The following is a 20,007-nucleotide window of genomic DNA, read 5'->3' as shown; positions in this document are numbered from 1 at the left end:
AGAACTATAAAATAGTAATCACTGTTAGGAGGATAACAGTTAAAAATACAGTCCTCCCATGTTGTGACTCTGAGAAGTCTGTTAAAAGCATGGGAGCCGATGCCTCTGGAAGGTAAGGGTAACACTCGTTTCTCCTTTTATTCCCATTTCTTCTTTTATTCCCACACAGAGGTACATGAGGAAATGCTTTCTCAGTGCATGAATAAATATAGCATCAAATAATCAGCAAAATGTTTTAACTGTGCAGTCTTTTCAAGGTAAATCTATAAAACAAATACAAGTACAGTAGGAAGAAAGAAAGTAGGACCTTGAGTTGATGGAGGGAAAAGAAAAGTAAGAACAGGTGGAAAATTCTTAGAGGATTAAAAACACCAGGGGAAAAATGCTTGAGGAAGATTCCACAAAAATATACAGCACAAAATAACATTCCACAGATCTGAGGCTGGGTTTCAGTATGTCCTCAGAACACAACGAAAATTACTTACTGGTTGTAAAGCTCTGGATGCCTAACTAAGTTCTGAATGAACTCATTCAGTCCTGCTCTTCTCTGTTTAATAAAATCTGTTAAGAGAGACAATACTATTAGGATTATTTACATCAGATTATAATTACCATCAATACAGTTATACAAGAACAGACCAACACAGGACAGTGAATTTTGATTAAGAAGTTATTTCTTAATTCATACTTCTTGATATAAAATAAGGAGTAAATATTTAACAAATATATTTTAATCTATAAATATGATTATAACATTAAAATAAAGCAGGTAACATATTTGGGCGAAGAAAATTCTCCCCCACAAAAATGCCTATTTTAGGTTCTAAACAGACTCACTACAAAACCTGGAGTCACCACTTTGCTTTGTCCAACTCTTTGCATACTTTCAGGTAATGAATAAGAATTAACACTATGACACTGAAAAGTCATACTAACTTAAATACACACAAACAAAAAACAAAAACAAATGAAATCAAGAAATACTGAAATCCTTGCAAGTGGGAATGATGATTAACTGGTTAACTGACTATTATGAAAACTCTGCTGCTAAAAATAGGTTTTTATCTTATATAAACCTATTTCACTTCAGAGGTTAAAACTTGAGAAATAAAGTGTTTTCTATGTAAGTCACTGGAGACAAGGGTCACGTCTTTAAATTTATTTTTAACTTTAACCCTTAACACAGTGTCTTGGAACATACTTAACTAATGTTTGCAAATGAATAAATAAAATACCAAGCAAATGATTACACATTCTAGCATTTGTCATCTCTAAATTTCATATGCCAATCCTTATCTAACTTACATTGTTTTTGTTCTTTTGTAATTTTATTTTTCAGTAGTAAAGATATCCTTCTTATAAAGTACCCCCAAAAGTAATTTATATATTGACTCCAAGATCCAATCAGCAAAAGGTTTGATATTAAACTGTTCGGAATATAAATAAGTATATCTAACTCTGTGTATACTCTGCAGAAAGATCCTTAAGTTTAAAGTGAAATTTTAACTTTGAAAAGTATAGGCAGTTCAGTTCACTCAGTCATGTCCGACTCTTTGCGACCCCATGGACTGCAGCACGCCAGGCTTCCCTGGCCATCACCAACTCCTGGAGCTTGCTCAAACTCATGTCCATCGAGTCAGTGATGCCAGCCAATCATCTCATCATCTGTTGTCCCCTTCTCCTCCTGCCTTAATCTTTCCCAGCATCAGGGTCTTTTCAAATGAGTCAGCTCTTTGCATCAGGTGGCCAGAGTACTGGAGTTTCAGCTTCAGCATCAGTCCTTCCAATGAACACTCAGGACTGATCTCCTTCAGGATGGACTGGATGGATCTCCTTGCAGTCCAAGGGATTCTCAAGAGTCTTCTCCAACACCACAGTTCAAAAGCATCAATTCTTCGGCGCTTAGCTTTCTTTACAGTCCAATTCTCACATCTATACATGACTACTGGAAGAACCATAGTTTTGACTATGTTGGCAAAGTAATGTCTTGGCTTTTTAATATGCTGTCTAGATTGGTCATAGCCTTTCTTCCAAGGAGCAAGCATCTTTTAATTTCATGGCTGCAGTCACCATCTGCAGTGATTTTGGAGCCCCCAAAATTAAAGTCTCTCACTGTTTCCATTGTTTCCCCATCTATTTGCCATGAAGTATTGGCAGAAACTACCCTAAATTCTGCCTCAGATATGTAAAACTTATCTTACAGAGGTTGGTAACCACCAAAATAAAGTGAAAAGAAAAAGGAAATGACACATACGGACTTAAAAGTTGCAGTGTAAGAACTCAGAAAGATGTGTGGGAAAACTCTACATGGTAGCTGTCAAACACGAGGTTAAAAGAGCAACTTCTTTTTTCATGTTCTTATTGTCCCATTTTTGGCTGGTAAAAGCCTCCATCAGTTGCACTCCTGTGTCCTTTTGATAAAACCTCAGACAGTATTCTTATATAGCTTCTGTGCTTTCAGGCAAGCTGTCCTAGGACATCTTGCACATTTCCTGCCCAGCACCTGGAAGTGGCACTTTTCCATGGAATTCTGGTTCCTTTAAATGGGAAAATAGTATTTAGACGGATGCTAAGGATATTCGCTGCTCCTTATTTGTTATTGTTTTCAGGCATTTCCAGGGGAGAGAGATAGGAAATATGTACTGTTTTAGAAAAGAAAAAATAAATTGTGACTTCATACTATAGTCCCAAATGAAGTTTAAAATCACAGAATTTTTTAACTTAAAATCTCCAGTTTTACATTTGTTTCTCTTTCATCTTCTGCTTAAAAGTTTGGTTCTCATCGCACTAACATAATCACAAAAGAACAACACTTCATAAATTAACAATAAGATCACTGAATGCAGAGTAAAATTGCTTTGCGTGCTATTTTTTGCCCTTACCATATGTCCCATGAGGAATATACAGGGTAACGTCCATGTTTTAAAGTCATTTAAAATAATTATTCTCCATGTGTTTCACCACCGATTAGGATATAGATTTTTTCCTTGTTTATTTTCAATTGTTAGAGACTGCCATTATTATTGCATTTAGTTTTGCTTTTAAATTGCTTAAAATATGCAAAGCTATGAACAAGATTAATCCAGAGGTGTGTAATATCCACCTCTGTTGTCTTCAGTTGACCTCTCCTTGAAGTCATCAGTTTTCAGTTCTTGATTTATTCTTCCATTATTTCCTTTTGAATATTCACATCCTTTCCTACACAAAAAACATACAGTGTCCACATCTGCACCTTGTTTTTTCCACTTAACCAGGTATTCTGGAGATCACTTCACAGTACTGTACAAAGAGTTTTTTTGTTCCTTTTCCCAGCTGCATCATATTCCAATATCAGAAGGCTATTTCAATTGTTTCCAGTTTTTACTATTAAAAACAGTGCCACTATCAACAGTCTTACACATACATCATTTCTTATGCAGTATATCTTTAGAACAGATCCCTAGAAATGTGATTTCTTGGTCAAAGTGAAATACACGATAGTTTTGCTAAATAATACCAAATTTCATATGGTTTGTACCACTTTGTATTCCCACCAGCAAAACATGAGAACATCTGTTTCCTTAAAGCCTAATTAAATGAGCGTTCTATAAATCTTTGCTTTGTTGAGTATAACTTGGGTTTTCCAAAAATCTATGGCACGTAGTCTATTTAACTGCTGCCAAGTCATATAAAATATGCTTATGACTGATTTCCAAACGTTCTTCAAGAAAAATCAATTTTTAGTGTCAAATAATTAATCCACAAAAACATCAATACCACAGGCACTTGTCTGGTGTTTTGCCTTTAACAATGAAATAGCAATGTTGCAAGTCTTTATCCCTTTGCCTTCTTCCCTGGATAAAATGATTCTGACTTTAGGGTTTAATTGAGGGCTCCACCAAACTCTAAATAAACCTACTTCTGGTCTCATATTAATCACTAATATGTGGTTTGAGTCACCTTAAATGTCTTTCTGCCACTTCAAATTAATTAATTCTCTCACTCCCCCAGGTCGGACACCTCAGGTGTCTCTGATTCTACTCTCTCTCTGTCTCCTTTACCCAAGGAATCACCAAGATTTCTTACAGGTTTTTCATTAAAAGAGTTCTAAAATATGACTCAATTTTTAGCCCCATTTTCACCCTACTTACAGCTCTCATTACCTACGTGGAGGACTCCTGGAATATTCCCTTCACCAGCCTCCCAGTCTCTATCTTGTCTTCCCTCTGCTGAGCATACTTAAATACACACTGGGGGTTTCACATTATATTGCCATTTTGCTCATGTAACTCTAAGGACCCCATGCTGCCCTCCACAATGTTTTTCAACCCATGCTCCCCAGACATACTTCACTGCTGCACCAACAAAACAGCTCCATTTTTATTTGTTCTACACATGACATTTTCTGCATAAGGTTTCACTATTCTGCAGCTAAAGAGAACACAAGAGAACAAGAGTTCAAAAGTCACTGGTCTACAGAGTCAAACCATGGAATGTGTAATCTGACAGTGTTGTGCCAACTCAATCTTCTATTAATGAATTCATGTAATATTTATTGAGAACCAAATATTTACTAGGCACCATAAATAAAAAAAGATAAAGTATCCACCTTCGTAAAATCTACATCCAGATAAAAGAGACTGGTAGGACAATAGTGTGCTAAGTTCTCCCAAGAGGAAAACAATCTACATAAAATAGGAGAAGTGAAAAAAAAAATTGGGGAAATGAGAATCCTTTCCAATCCAAAGGTTCAGAAAGTATAAAAGAATAAAGCTCTTCAGTTGAGAGGATTACAGGGGATTCCAGCAGCCTGGGGTTGGGGGGGGAAGTCAGTTTTAATTAAAGCAAGAATGTGAAAGAAATATGAAAAAGATGGAGGGTAAAGGAGTTTGATCATCGTGGGCAGAACTGCACTGGGCATGGTGAAAAGGTCTGGGAGACAAAGGAACAGTGTACGGTCAGGCTGTATAGAGGAAGCAAGACAAGTGGTTTGAGAGCTCATATCCTGAGTAACAACTAAGAAAGCAGACACTCAGGAATCACAGGTCTGATGGTTACAAGCAAATTAGCTACAGAGGCAAGATGGTGGGGAGGGAGGAAACTCGATAGCTTCTCAGGATCCACCTGTGACATAGACAGATGACTTCATGTATGGAATTTCTAGTGGATAGCAACTTCTGTCTAATAAATAGACATTTGTGTACTAGGTTGATTTCTTAGACTTTAGTAAAAAAAATTTTTTTGGAGTTGATAAATCTGAAGCCTCCAGATTTCTGAGATCCTATGTGACATTAGGCTTCCCAAAGGTGAACAATAGGATACTTGGTATCCCATTCAAAGGCCTGAAAGGTGCCATGTACAAAGCATACATTTAGTAAATGTTTCTGGATATAACAAGGAATGCCCCTCATGGTTAGGAAAATACTGCACATTATCCTTAATGATCAACAGATTTATCTGAAGCCAGACCACTTGAATTTAACTTTCAAATTTGCTATTTACTAGCTGTATGTGAGCCTGGGCAAATTATCTAATGTGTGCCTCAGCTTCCTCATCTATAAAGTAGTGATGATGGTAATACCAACCTCCAAGGGCTGCTGTGAGGAGTGAATGAATTAAAACATATAAAGTGTTTAAAACAATGCCTAGTATTCAGGCATACAGCCTGAGAACCATCAGCTTTGCAGAGTTACACTACTATCCAGGGCAATGAATACGTTAACTGCTTCTTCAAACTTTAACATTACTCGTGGCTGGTCTAAGAATTTACTGCTTACCTGGATCAAAATTATCACCAAATATTCTCTTGGCAGGAATCTTCAGAGCCATAGCAGGAAATTGTTTCCTTAACTAGAATTGAAAAAAATAATATTACATAAATTTATTGCATAGGTCATCTAGTTATATGCATGCAAAAATAAAATACAATCTAATTTTAAAAACATCCATCATAAAAATCCATCATAGTTTTAAGTATATCATGATTAAGAGTACAATATTAAATTATGCCAATAAAATACCATTAATTTGGCTAATCCTCTTTTGTCCCAGTAAAACAATTAGTATCTTTGTGATCTTGGATAAGCTACTTAACATCTCTGTGCTGTAGTTTTCTTGCAGAAAATAGGGATAATCTTAGCACTTATAGATTTGCTGTGAGGCTTAAAATCGTTTAAGTTAAGTACCTGGAGTACAGGTTTTGAATACCGTTACTCCCTGTTTATGACCTCAGGAGATATGACTTGTGTTCTAACAGACTGGCAGCTGTTTTCTGAAAAAGCTGATGAATTTTCAATTTCCTCTGCTCAGTCCTTCCTCCTGTTAATATTCTAACACATTTGTCTCTCAGATTTGCCTATCCCCAGAGAAAAACAACTTGGTCCTGAAGAAATTCAACTTAGGGCAGTAAAGCCATAAAAATGGGTAAATGCTTATTTTTACTATAAGCCTGACATCACTTGACATCAAAGGACCACACATACACTGTCTTTACACAGTCTTACCAATCCTTGCATTCCTCTAGTAACTTTAAATGTTTTAGAAACAAACAAAAAAACCCAAACATATACTACGTATACACACACACACACACACACGCACGCACACACACAGTGTGTGTGTTTGTGTGAGAGTATAAAAATATACCTCCACTGACAGGAAATACAAAGAATAGGAGAGTGAATTAATCAGTCTAAACCATGGGCAGGCTGTCAGCAAAATTCAGATAAAAAAATCTAGACAAACAACCCTGTTTTTTCCAACAAAAAAATTGTACATAAAAGAAAGGTGGAGGGGGAAACTTAGTGATTAAAAGACAACTCATAAAATCAACTATATTTCAATAAAAATTTTTTAAAAAGTTAAAAAAATAAAACTTATAACTATTTGTTAAAAAAAACAAAAAAGACACTTCACAGGATTATCAACCAGTCATAAGAACACTGAGTATTTGACATTAAAGCATTATCTTTAATTATTGTGATAATGACATTGTATATTTTTAAAGAATCTATCTTTTTAGAGATATACACAGAAATATTTACAAACAGAAAGATATGATGTCTGAGATCTGCTTCATAATTACAGTGGGCTGGCTAGGGATAGACTATGATCAAACAAGAATAACCATGTACAATAATTCTTGAAGATGGATGGTACATTATATAATGTTCTCTATTTACACTAGTCTAGTTCCATACGTGTTCAACAAGTTCTATAATAAAAAGCTTCCAAATGCAAACTATAGTCATAAAAAACACATGTTTACAGATTGAAAATGTTACTTTTTCTCTTCCCTTTTTTTCTAAATGGGCTTTCCTGGTGGATCAGACAATAATCTGCCTGCAATGGAGGAGACATGGGTTCAATCCCTGGGCTGGGAAGATGCCCTGGCGAAGAACTGGCTCCCCACTGCAGTCTTCTTGCCTGGAGAATTCCATAAACAGAGGAGACTGGTGGGCTACAGTCCATGGTGTCGCAAGGAGTTGGACATGACTGATGCAACTTAGCATGCACACACAATGTTTCTAAAACTGGCTTATATGAACGTGGAATAAATGCTGAAGACACTGCTGCAAAAATGGCCAGACCCACATTGCGATCTCTCTGCTCTAACACTTAAAGCTAATAGTTGGGCAATTTAACTAGAAATAGCATGATTAACAATTATTAGAAAAGCAGATAGAAAGGATTTATTGCTAATATTCTATAACAGTGAAATGTATTTTAGACTATACATCCATATCTTCAGTAGTTTATCTGAAGTCCTCTCTCACCCTTTTTAGTAAGCATTCCAAAATTAGGATGATTTTGAAGAATCTCTTTTCCGCTTGTCTGATATATACGTAAGTATTGTTTAATTATCAAATAATTCTCTCAGCTTCCAGTTTTCTCAGATGTTTTAAGTAAAAATCTTGTAGACTGTTACTTACAGTATTGTAAAGTTTATCAAACTCTGCATATCTCCTGAAGACAAACCACTCACTCCTGCCCACTGAGACCAGAACTTTATAAACCTGTGGAAATTAAAAATAACAAAATAAAATTTGAGGGAAATCCCCCATTAGCTATTTACATATGCAAATAAAATGTTTTCATACCTATCAAATTGATGGTTCGACATTAATATTTATATATGATCTTCCAAGATACATAAGTATACCAACTCAAACACTTCTTTTATCTTGTTGAAAGGTGTTTTATTTTTAAAATGGTAGGAAAAATTTTCTGTAGTTTTCAGAGAGTAACATAATGAACACCCGTGTACTCATTATTTAGATCTTCTGAATTCTGGCATTTTGCAATTCTTGTTTCAGACTTCCTGCCCCAAGAATAAAACACAGTTTCAACGGATGATACTGCTCTCTTCTTTCCCAAAGGTAACCACTACTCTGAAATGATAAAGTATTTTCAAAAGTGATGCCTGGCACATAGTAAATACTCAGTTATTAGTTCTCCTCCTTTCAGGGCATCTTTTACACAGTATTTTTCAAACTAAGACTTTATTCTCATATTTCCTACTACTTTCTTGCCTGTGTTTAATATTTTCATACACACATAATTTCATATAACCATAGTCAACAACCCTATGAAGTAAACAGAAAAGATATTACAACCCCTACTGCAGACAGGAGGAAATGATGGCCCCACAAAGTTAAAAAACTTGCCCAAGTTCACAGACTTGTGAGACTAAAATCTAAATATTCTAACCTTCTATGCACTAGAACAAGAATCAAATCAACAGTTACAATACAGAATTATCTTTCATAATCCATCCCACAGAGGGGCTCACAACATAATTCAACATAACACAGAGAAAACAATTTGGACCCCAAAGATCTTTTTATCATTTCTAAAAATAACAAGTATCCAGGTATATGAAGAAAAACTCACTGATGTATGTCTTGGGTTATCAACCTCACTATTTTACAGTGAAGATTAGGGGAAAGAGATGTTTATAATACAATTGTCCATGGTTTGTAGATAACACAGTAAATTTATTTTAGAAGATGGCCAGACAACCATTTACACAAACGATCCTTTGCCATGAGAGACTGGAAAGCTCCACTCACCACTTCATAGTTAGATAATACTGTGAGCAAAGATCTGACACTTTGTGTGTTTATGAAATATGAACTCTGCAGTACTGTTAAAGATAAGGTCACATTAACAAACCCACAGTAAGAGGGGCCCCACAATGTAAAGCCATACCCTCCCTACCACGAGAAAGGGGACAAAGTCTCACCTGGAAGGTGAAGACAATCCATTGCATTAGTTACCTGGATAAGTGATGAATCACTGAGGCAGAGGGAACAAGACCATCCAGGCACCTTACATGAGCTCCTGGGGTAAGAGAGCTTTTTGGTGCTACCTCTGGTGTTAACCAAGAGGACATTAAGCTGTCTTACAAGAAGCTGTTGGGTGTAAGATGTCAGAATTGTTTTTAAGATGACATGGCTCCCTTTGGAGAGAGTGCAGAAGTAGAGGAAGAAGAACCTAATCAGAGTGCCAGCAAAACAGAGCCATGTTTCTAAAAGCAGACTACAGATTTTATCTCCCATGGCAGTCAGCATCAGATGGGCCTGGAAGCAGGACTCCAACCAAAGGATCAGAGACTTAGCTTAACATGATTATGAGCTTCTTGAACAAACAACACTGTCTGTGCTGACTTCCTGATGGGATAAGGTGGCTTCCCATGGATACTCGAGTACAGCCTAGACTGGAATCAAACCTAGGTTCCAGGCTGAGGCAGCTCTGCTGTAACCCTATTTATAGGAGCTGAGATAAAGCCCTGTGAGGTTACTCATTAGCAGGATGATTTATGAACAAGAGCTTACTAAGTTCGTTCTAATAAAATACCAGTAAGTGAAAAAAAACACTTTTCAAATTTGAAAAGACACTCTCATTTGCAAAAATACACAGAATTTAACAAAAACAAGTGCAATAAATCTTATGAAGGGTTTTTTTTTTTAAAAAAAGATTTTCTTGTTTGCCTGTCTTGCACCAGAATGTAAGTTCCTTGAGAGCAAGGACTGCCATCATGCTTGCTACCCACTTATCTCCAATACCTAGAACAGCAGCTGGCATAAGAGAAAAGCTCAAGGACAGTTCTCTGAGTGGATAAATTAAAGTATAATTTAGACTTGGTTTAAGTCAAGACATTCTAGAACACAGTGCATTTCTCTGGGAGAAGCTGAACTGAATAAAGTCATTTAAAAGGCACATGAGAACTATTCATAAAAATATTACTGAAGAGTTAATGCAGTGCCTATTTTTGTCCCCAAGTATTACACAGACATGCTGAAGCTGGACAGAGTCTGTGCTGGGTTGGGTGGGGTCTATCTGCGCTGATTAGAACCAAGCTTGTCGAGGACTGAGGACTGTACTACAGTGGTCAGCAAGAAACACGTGAGCTTAACCCTCCTTCTCATTCCACTTCAATGCCACAAGCACTTACTAAATGTCCACGTCTGATCTAGACACTGGTGAGATGATAGTCAGGAAAGTTCTTGCTTCAAAGAACAAGTTCGGGAGAAGTGCACATAAATAACCTAAAGGTATGTCAGGTGGTGATAATTGCTATTAAAAAGCTAAACAGGGTAAGTGGGACAGACTGTGAAAGGCACAGGGTGAGGTGTGATGGTGCTGTTGTATAGCAGGGAGTCAGTAAAGTCCTCTCTGACAAGGCACCATCTGAGCATCCGATAGGTGAACAAGGTGATCTAGAGGGAGCCTCGGAGAACTCCAGGGACAGCTCTGGGAATAGCTGGTAAGAGTGATGCTGCAGGCCTCCCTCACCCTTTCACAGAAGACAAGGAAATACTCCTACCACGAAAAACAGGACCCTTGAGATAACCCACTGTGGGTATCTGCTATGGATGAGCTTCCATCAAACTCGGCAGGAGGTTCTGTCCTTGAAGGAGAGAACTTCCCAAAGGTTAAAAATAAGGAGATGGAAGGAATGAAAACCTTGCACATTCCACTCTGCTATCCAAAGTATACTGATCTCTGGTTTAACATCCATATGACGTTTTTTCTCTAATATTTATTTACTTTTGGCTATGCTGGGTCTTCACTGCTGTGCGCGGGCTCTCTCCAGTTACGGCGAGTGGGGGCTCCTCTCTAGCTGTGGTGCGTGGGGTTCTCACTGCGGGGGCTACTCTTGGTGCAGAGCAGAGGCTCCAGCGCACACGGGCTCCAGTAGCTGTGGCATGTGTGCTCCAGAGAGAGGGCGGAGTTGTTGAGGCATGTGGGATCTTCCCAGACCAGGCATCAAAATCTTGTCCCCTGCATAGCAAGCGGATTCTTAACCACTGGACCACCACAGAAATCCGGTATGATGTCCTCAGCTCAGTTCAGTTCAGTTCAGTTCAGTCGCTCAGTCGTGTCTGACTCTTTGCAACCCCATGAATCGCATCATGCCAGGCCTCCCTGTCCATCACCAACTCCCGGAGTTTACTCAAACTCATGCCCATCGAGTCGGTGATGCCATCCAGCCATCTCATCCTCTGTCGTCCTCTTCTCCTCCTGTCCCCAATCCCTCCCAGCATCAGGGTCTTTTCCAATGAGTCAACTCTTCGCATGAGGTGGCCAAAGTATTAGAGTTTCAGCTTCAGCATCAGTCCTTCCAATGAACACGTAGGCCTGATCTCCTTTAGGATGGACTGGTTGGATCTCCCTGCAGTCCGAGGGACTCTCAAGAGTCTTCTCCAACACCACAGTTCAAAAGCATCAATTTTTTGGCGCTCAGCTTTCTTCACAGTCCAACTCTCACATCCATACGTGACCACTGGAAAAACCAAAGCCTTGACCAGACGGACCTTTGTTGGCAAAGTAACATCTCTGCTTTTTAATATGCTATCTAGGTTGGTCATAACTTTCCTTCCAAGGAGTAAGCGTCTTTTAATTTCATGGCTGCAGTCACCATCTGCAGTGATTTTGGAGCCCAAAAAAATAAAGTCTGACACTGTTTCCACTGTCTCCCCATCTATTTCCCATGAACTGGCTTATATGAATGTGGAATAAATGCTGACGATAATGCTACAACATCTGAGGAAAGGCAAAGGGCCAGACCCATGCTGCAATCTCTCTGCTCTGGGCTTCCATGCAGGCTGTGGAAGTACGTTCATTAAGGAAGGGAGAACAGACGATGGAACTGCTGTTTCCAGTTCCCTGTGTGAGACTCTGGGAGAAAATCACCATTAGGGGGCCCCTACCTAGTTAAGAAGGCAGACTGGAGTGGCCAGAGGGTTTAGTTTAGCTCCTCAACCCCTCCTGTGACGTGGACTCTGGCAGGGGCCAGGTGACCCAGTGGTCAGAGCCCGGGGCAGACCACTTGAGTGAGGAGCAGTGGAGGGCAGGCAGAGCCTCAGCGGGCTCCACAGCCATCACAGGGCCAAGGGGAAGCTGAGTCAGCAGTCAGTCACCCCCACTCGCCAAGCCAATAAAGAAGAGATTACAGATCAGTCCGTCAACGGCAGACGCAGGCATGAGGCCCAGGGTTGGATCAGGTCAACCACAGCCAGAGATTCACCAGACCCGTCACTCTCCACCTGGAATGGCAAAGATCTAGAGAATGACAAGAATGCCTGGCCTTTGCCAGGCTACCATGAGGTCGGTCATCCACTGAACAAACACTATGAAAGGGGACACCTCTCCTGCCAACAAACCACGATGCCAAGCTGGAGAAGGAGCATGTGTTCACGTAAGAGAATGAGACCACAATGAAGAAGACAGCCTAGGCATTTTTACTTAAAAGAACGGCTTAACATTTTCAGTCAAACTGTTAAACAGGATTGGGTTAAAGGAGTTTCTTCATAGTGCTCAGTGGGTGGGGCCTTACAAGGAAGAACAGATCTGTTACAGACAAGATAAATGACAGTTTTTGAGAAAAAAACAGATCTCTGTACATACTAACAAGACTGCTAGACTAAATCCTAATAGTGTGGCATTACACTAAATAGAAGAGTGACTGTTTCCCAACCGTAGTTACTGATAACACTGACTCAGCAAATACCCATGGCTTGCTCTTTATAAAGTCCTATAGTAGATGATAAGAAAGTGATACATTGCGCAGTTGTTTCTGACTCTTTGTGACCCTCTGGACTGTAGCCCACCAGGCTCCTCTGTCCATGGGATTCTCCAGGCAAGAATACTAGAGTTGGTTGCCATTTCCTCCTCCAGGGGATCTTCCCAACCCAGGGATTGAACCCACATCTCCTGCATCTCCTGCATTAGCAGGCGGATTCTTTACCACTGAGTCACCACCATGATGATAAAAAGTAAGATTAGAAATGGACTTTGCCTTTATGGTGAAAAAAGAGATAAATACTAGATTAAATATTTTTTCAATGGAGGTAGAAAATGACAAATGTCAGGACCTCCCTGGCAGTCCAGTGATTAGGACTTCACCTTCTAATGCAGGAAATCCGGGTTTGATTCCTGGCCAGGGAGCTAAGATCTGACATGCCCCGGGGCAAAAAAAAAAAAAAAAAAAAAAACCCATAAAATAGAAACAAAATTGTAACAAATTCAATAAATATTTTTAAAATGATCCACATCAAAAAAATCTTAAAATGATAAATGTCTTAAGAAAGATATGTGGATTTTAAGACAGTGGTTCTTCACATGGAATCAATGACTTTCGGAGTCCACAGATCCTGAGACGTGTATGTGTCACAGAACCACGCGTACGCACATTTTCAACTGACAGGGTCTACGGGATCGTTCACAAGTGTCTCTGAAGGGATAGGGAAACAGACAAAAATCTACACTGAAAAGGAAATTGTATTCCATCACGGTACACAGAGAAGACCGTGGAGGACACATCATTTGAAAGATAAGCAGCCAAGTCTAGGGGAGGCCATTCTACGTTCAGGAAGAAAAGCAAAAATGGAAATATTCTCTACATTCAATTTTGTCCCATGAACTTCACATTACATACTTACAGTAAATCTCTTCTTTTTCTCTCTGTGTTCATCAGAGCTGGGGATGCTTACACTTGGACAGCTCTCCTTGTAGTCCATGGTATAATCCCTTTGAGTTTATTGCCTCAGAAGGACATGAAGAAGTGAGTCCAAAGAAACAGTCAGCAGAGGACAAACACAATTAGCTAATCCAAAACATAAAACCTCTTGAGGTAATGGTCAAACTCCATCATGCAACCTTAACCAACAGAAAAAAAAAAAAAAAAAGAACTGATTAGCAAAATGATTTTAAAATACCTTGATTTGTCATTCCTGGTTCACAGAACCCATTTTATCCTTCTGGCAGGAATTTAACTTTTGATCGTAAGTCTCAGCTCAGGTTAAAGACATAGTTTCTGTTATGTCCCTTTCAATAGCTAAATCACAATCAAGCATTTGAGTCCGGTCTACCTTCTTTTCTACTAAGAACTTCCGGGAGCATTTACACCACGTTTCCCATGGACCAAGGGTAAACTCTCATCTGAAAGACTCTATTGTGATGGACTGAGAGCAGGGTTTTCAGAGGGTGGTTTTTAAGTTCCTAGCATCAAGAGGAACTGGTGAAGTTCGCTTCCAACTGGGAACCTGTCTAGTTACCAATTATTTACTCCCATTTTACAAATGAGGCAACTGAGACACAGAGAGGTTAAGTGACTTAAAACAAGGTTGCCTGGCTCCCACCAAGTGACCCCTCTCCCAAGCTACAGCTGAAGGCCTGGGAGCAGCAACGGCTCCCAAACACTGTGGGAAGGGGTGCTTCCCCATGTCATGTTGCTTCTCTCACCTCTGCCCCCACCAGCTTAGTCGACAGTCTCTTTGTTCGAGTCCCATCTACTCCAATAACTGCACCAAGAATGACCCCAGAAAACTAACCCTCAAAAATGAAATGCATGTTTGATCAATATCCTGATAACCTTACTATGGAGGGAGGGGAGGGGAAACTGACAATCTGGCACATAGTGATACCAAGACCATTCAAACTTCCTGTCCCAGGATGAAGTACAGGTGGTGAGCAAGGTGCCATAACGTCAAGTATATGATGAAAATGTTGATTTCAAAGATAGTGACCTGGATTGCAGCTGCTTCTGACTGTCCCTGAGAATATGCACAAAACAAATGACCAATTGAAAGCTGTGAATTCCCAAACAGATGAGTGGAAAATCTACAGCTGTTTTAAATGAGTCCTTTTCCCCTAATAGCTGCTAATCTGATACAACTAAAAATCGAGGCATGGTTTGATGACAAGGGTTGCAGAACCAATTAAACATTCAATGCTATAAAATCTCTTACGCTAACATGAGGGCAAGAGCTGGAAAGGTGAATGACCCTAAATCACAGATGCAGGCACTTGGGCAGATAAAGATGAGGCCTGCTCCTTGGAAGAAAAGCAATGACAAACCTAGACAGCATATTAAAAAGCAGAGACATTACTTTGCCAACAAAGGTCCGTATAGTCAAAGCTATGGTTTTTCCAGTAGTCATGTATGGATGTGAGAGTTGGACCATAAAGAAAGCTGAGTGCCAGAGAATTGATGCTTTTGAATAGTGGTGTTGGAGAAGTCTGTTGAGAGCCCCTTGGACAGCAAGGAGATTAAACAAGTCAATCCTAAAGGAAATCAACCCTGAATACTCATTGGAAGGACTGATGCTGAAACTCCAATACTTTGGCCACCTGATGCAAAGAGCCGATTCATTGGAAAAGACCCTGATGCTGGGAAAGACTGAAGGCAGGAGGTGAAGGGGACAACAGAGGACGAGATGGTTGGATGGCATCACCAGCTCGATGGACATGAGCTTGAGCAAGCTCCGGGAGATGGTAAAGGACAGGGAAGTCTGGCGTGCTGCAGTCCGTGGGGTCGCAAAGAGTCAGACACGACTGAGCAACTGAACAACAACAAGGGTGTTTAACTCCACACTTAGCCAAACACCTCAGCTGAAAGTAGCGACTTGCCCTCTGAGGAGACATGGCCTCCTAACTCCCCTCCCATAAGCCCTTTCAAATTGTTTCACAATTTCTCTTTACCCCACCTTCCCTCACTGCCTCCTAATGGGAATTAGATGCCAAAAGAGCCCAGAAAGAAGTTGAAAGCCTACCCTGAGAGGAGATTAACTTTACACCAAAAAATGTACAGAATCTCAACAACTTTCCCAGGAGTCTGAGGAGCACATATGGGAGTACATTCACAGTAATCTAAACATAAGATTACTGTGGCCCTAGACACACCCACACGTGCACCCCATCACACTTTCCCCAGACCTTACTTAAGAAGTACCTGCAGCCATTCGCAAGGGTGACTGGTCACTGGGAAAGAGAAGAGCGAGGTATTTCCAAAGGTTACCAGACACGAGCTCTGAAGTGACTCTAGTCCCAGGAAACCTAAAACATGGCCCACCAATTACAGCACCCGTCTCACTCCAGAAAGCAGATGAGAGATAAAGTCAACCCTGGTATCTATTGCATGGTGGGTCCAATGGGAGCACTGGCCTGTCCTGTGGTTATTTTCCTAGTCCTAGAACTTTAGTAGAAATAGACACTCTTAGTCACTGGCCAGATCCCCACACTGGCTCCCTGTTCTGTGTCATAAAATCCATTATGGAAAAAAAGGTGAAGGAATCCTTGGACCTCTCCCCCATCTCCCCATTAAGAAAGCAAATCGAACACTACACCATATCCCTAGAGAAGCTCAGAAACCAGTGCCACTGTCAAAAACCTGAGAGATACAGGGGTGTTGATTCCTACTACATTCACATTTACGGGTCTGTTTACCTGGACCAAAGATCTTAGGGCATGACTGTGGTTGACTCTAAATTTAATCAAATGGTGATACCAATGGGATTTTTGCTGGAGAAAACGAGCACAACCCTTAACATCCAGTAAACAACAACTGACCAGGCAGAGGGTAAGGGGAACAGAAAGTAAGTACCAGAAGAAAAAAAGGAATGATGAGCAATTTGAGCCAGAGGACTAGCTACAGATGCAGAGACTACAGCGGCTACATTTTATTTTCGTTTTTTTCTATAACCTTACATGAAGAACACTAGCAGTGACTCCACGTGGGAGCATGAATGAACTGGCTGAAGTGAATACAGGACCTTGAGTTTCCTGAGTTAGGAACAGAAGCTTTATGCAGCAAGTGTGAGCGAATGCCAAGGGACAGAAAGAGGAAGACTGCACTGACGTTCTCTGTTTTTCTTTTCAGACTCCGCCCTGATCACACCACACTCCATAACCCAGGACAGTGACGGCCACAGCCCGCACCGCACAGATTCCCCGGGCCTCTGGCTGCCGGCTGATTTAATCCAGAGAGGCACTGGCGGGACATGGGGTGGAAAGAAGGGGATCAGGACAAGCATCTCCTCGCCCTGCTCCCTCCTGGGCAGGCTGTGGCACGGCAGCTGCCATGTTCCTCTCTCTCTTAAGGCCGAAGCTCCTGTCGGGAGATCCTTTCTTCTATGACCACAGATCTTGTGGGGATCAAATGCACAATTTTCTACCTTGAGTCCTTACACAAGTTTAAATGATCGGAGTTCCAATTTCCTAATCTAGTAGATGAAGCTAGCAATGCCTACTTCACAAGGTTGTTTTAAGGATTTACAATGAGTGTCAAAAACCTAGCACTGTTCAGTCAGTCAGTCGGTAAACTGGATCAAATGCATTACAATTTGCTTCAAATGAGTTTTTATTTCCTCATTCAACAAATACTCATTAAGCTTTCACTGCGCAGTAAGCAACACAAAGACAAAGAGAAAACTCTACCTGCAAGGAACTTGACTAATGGGATAGAATGATAAGCAACACAGAATTTATGATAGTCGGTTAAGTATGATTTTAGATGTATGCATGGTACACTCTGAGAACACACAAACGGGACATGCACGCAGACGATCATGGATCCTCAGTCTTCTTAAAGATAAAGCCAGGCAGGGATTTCCCCGGTGGTCCAGTGGCTAAGACTCTGAGCTCCCAATAGAGGGGGCCCAGGTTTGATCCCTGGTAAGGGAACCAGGTCCCATGTGTCACAACCGAGTTCCCATGCTGCAACTAAAGACCCCTGTGCAGCCAAATAAATAAATTTATTTTTCAAATTATAAAGCCAGGCAGGTATGGGAACAGATGTTTGAAAGATATCACACTTGTATGCCTCAATTTTCTCTGGAAAAGGGAGTTAGAATCATGGAATTACTGCTGTGAAGAAATCATACGAAGATCAAATCATCTGTCCACGCTGCTGCTGCTGCTGCTAAGTCCACGCTAGTATCCAGCAAACAGGTGATAGAGCTAGGATTCCAACTCAAATCTGTGACTCCCCAAATCTGTATGTATTCATTTGCTATACCACACTGGCTCTCCTTAAGCTGAGTCAAACCTGAAACCTAACAATATTTAATATTAGAGTCTAAGCAAGATTATAACCCAGACTGTGCTTTACCTGTGTTAATCTGATTGCTCCTCACAACAGCTCGACTGAGAGGAAACCTCAGAGAAACCGAAGCATAAAAAGATGAAGTAACCTCCTAAGGTGGTGGAGTCAGGATTACAGCCAGCAGTGGTCTGACTTTAAGACCATTAACCTTTAGACCACACTACCTCGACAACACATGTATGCTCTAAAGAGCCCTCCGGGAAGCAGTGAAGAAGGTTCATGGATGTGTTTTTAAATGGTCAGAAGTAAAATTCTGAAAAAGCAATCTTGCTATGACTGTATACTTAAGGTGTATTTATTCTGTAAAACTGAAGCAATTAAAATTCTGAAGCAATTAAAAATCTAATGGCCAGGCAGCTCAATGAAACGGAGTGAGAAGAGGACTGATGTAAGAATCTCACTCTAGGCACGTCCCTGGAAGTCCAGTGGTTAAAACTCTGTGCTTCCACTGCCAGAGGCATGGGTTCGATCCTTGATCTGGGAGCTAAGATCCTGCTGCGTGGTGCAGCCAAATAATAATAATATTAATAGGGAAAATTGGATGTTGGGTACATGGGAACTTCTGTACTACTATCTTTGTTACAATTCTGTAAGTTAAAAAAAAACTATTCTAAAATTAAAAGTTTAATTAAAAAAAGGAATCCCACAATAAGAAAGAAAAGAACGAAGAGCTATGTGTTCACATGAGAATCAAAGTTGGAACTTTTGGGCAGGTTCAGAGGTATGGAGGGCCTCTCAAAGAGGAACAGGAAAAGAGTCTGCCTTCGTTCTGCTGGAGAGTCACAAGACCATCCTACAGACTGGTTCCCAGGGGCAGCTGGCTTGCCTAAGGGAGGTCACATGGTTCTAAGGAGACTTAGTTCAGATACGTGTGTGTGAAGTTGCTCAGTCAATTTCCACTCTGGGATCCTACGGACTGTAGTCTGTTAGGCTCCTCTGTCCATGGGATTTTCCAGGCAAGAATACTGGAGTGGGTAGCCATTCCCTTCTCCAGGGGAACTTCCTGACCCAGGGATCAAACACGTGTCTCCTGTGTCTCCTGCATTGGCAGGCGGATTCTTGTGCCAGGGAGCCATCTGGGAAGCCCTGATAGCATGAATGAACTCAGACACATTCCACATAACAAAACGAAGTGGGTCAGATGAGAACAAAACTTTCAGAGGATCTTAGGAGTGAGAATGCTTTGCCAAGATAATGTCACAGTTAGTAAATATTGTATGTACAGTGGTTCTCAACAGGGGACATCTGTCAACGAATGGAGACATGTTTGGTTGTCATAGTTTGGGGGGCTGCTACTGGCTACAGGTCAAGGATGACACCATGCATCCTGCAATGCCCCTACAACAGAAAGTTACCTGGTACCCCTCCCCAACAAAATTAACAAATAAATAACAAGAATAAATAAAAGGGATGTCCCTGGCGATCCAGTGGTTAAGACTCTGCACTTCCAAAGCAGGGGATGCAGGTTCGATCCCTGGTCAGGGAACTAAGATCTCACATGCTGGGCAGGATGGCCAGGAAAAAAAAAAAATTACCTGGCCCACAATGTCAATACTGTTAAGGTTGAGAAAGTAACATTTATTGAGTGCTAACACCAGACACTGTTTCAAGTGTTCACATCCAACCCATAACTTACTTCT

The 20,007-nt window shown here is 40.5% G+C and overlaps 1 protein-coding gene across 4 annotated transcripts in view; it reads right to left on the bottom strand.

Annotated features, from left to right (window-relative positions):
- The window catches only part of SGK3 (serum/glucocorticoid regulated kinase family member 3), a 107,249-nt gene that overhangs the window by 29,398 nt on the left and 57,844 nt on the right, over nt 1–20,007 (bottom strand). For 2 of the 4 annotated variants that reach the window (XM_061123417.1, XM_061123418.1), the window contains exons 2-5: nt 13,926–14,142; nt 7,911–7,994; nt 5,757–5,829; nt 486–561 (exon numbers count right to left, since the gene is read on the bottom strand). In XM_061123417.1, coding sequence (XP_060979400.1) covers nt 486–561; nt 5,757–5,829; nt 7,911–7,994; nt 13,926–14,003 — 311 coding nt within the window. In that variant the 5' untranslated portion in view covers nt 14,004–14,142. Of the gene's footprint in view, nt 1–485; nt 562–5,756; nt 5,830–7,910; nt 7,995–8,078; nt 8,300–13,925; nt 14,143–20,007 lie in introns of all 4 variants that reach the window. The other 2 variants (XM_061123419.1, XM_061123420.1) reach the window with 2 other exon arrangements.

Source organism: Dama dama, chromosome 21, assembly GCF_033118175.1.
Source record: "Dama dama isolate Ldn47 chromosome 21, ASM3311817v1, whole genome shotgun sequence".
In the NCBI taxonomy this organism is placed as follows: Eukaryota; Metazoa; Chordata; class Mammalia; order Artiodactyla; family Cervidae; genus Dama; species Dama dama.
Note: the sequence above shows the minus strand (reverse complement) of the source record. Positions and strands in the feature narration are given on the sequence as shown.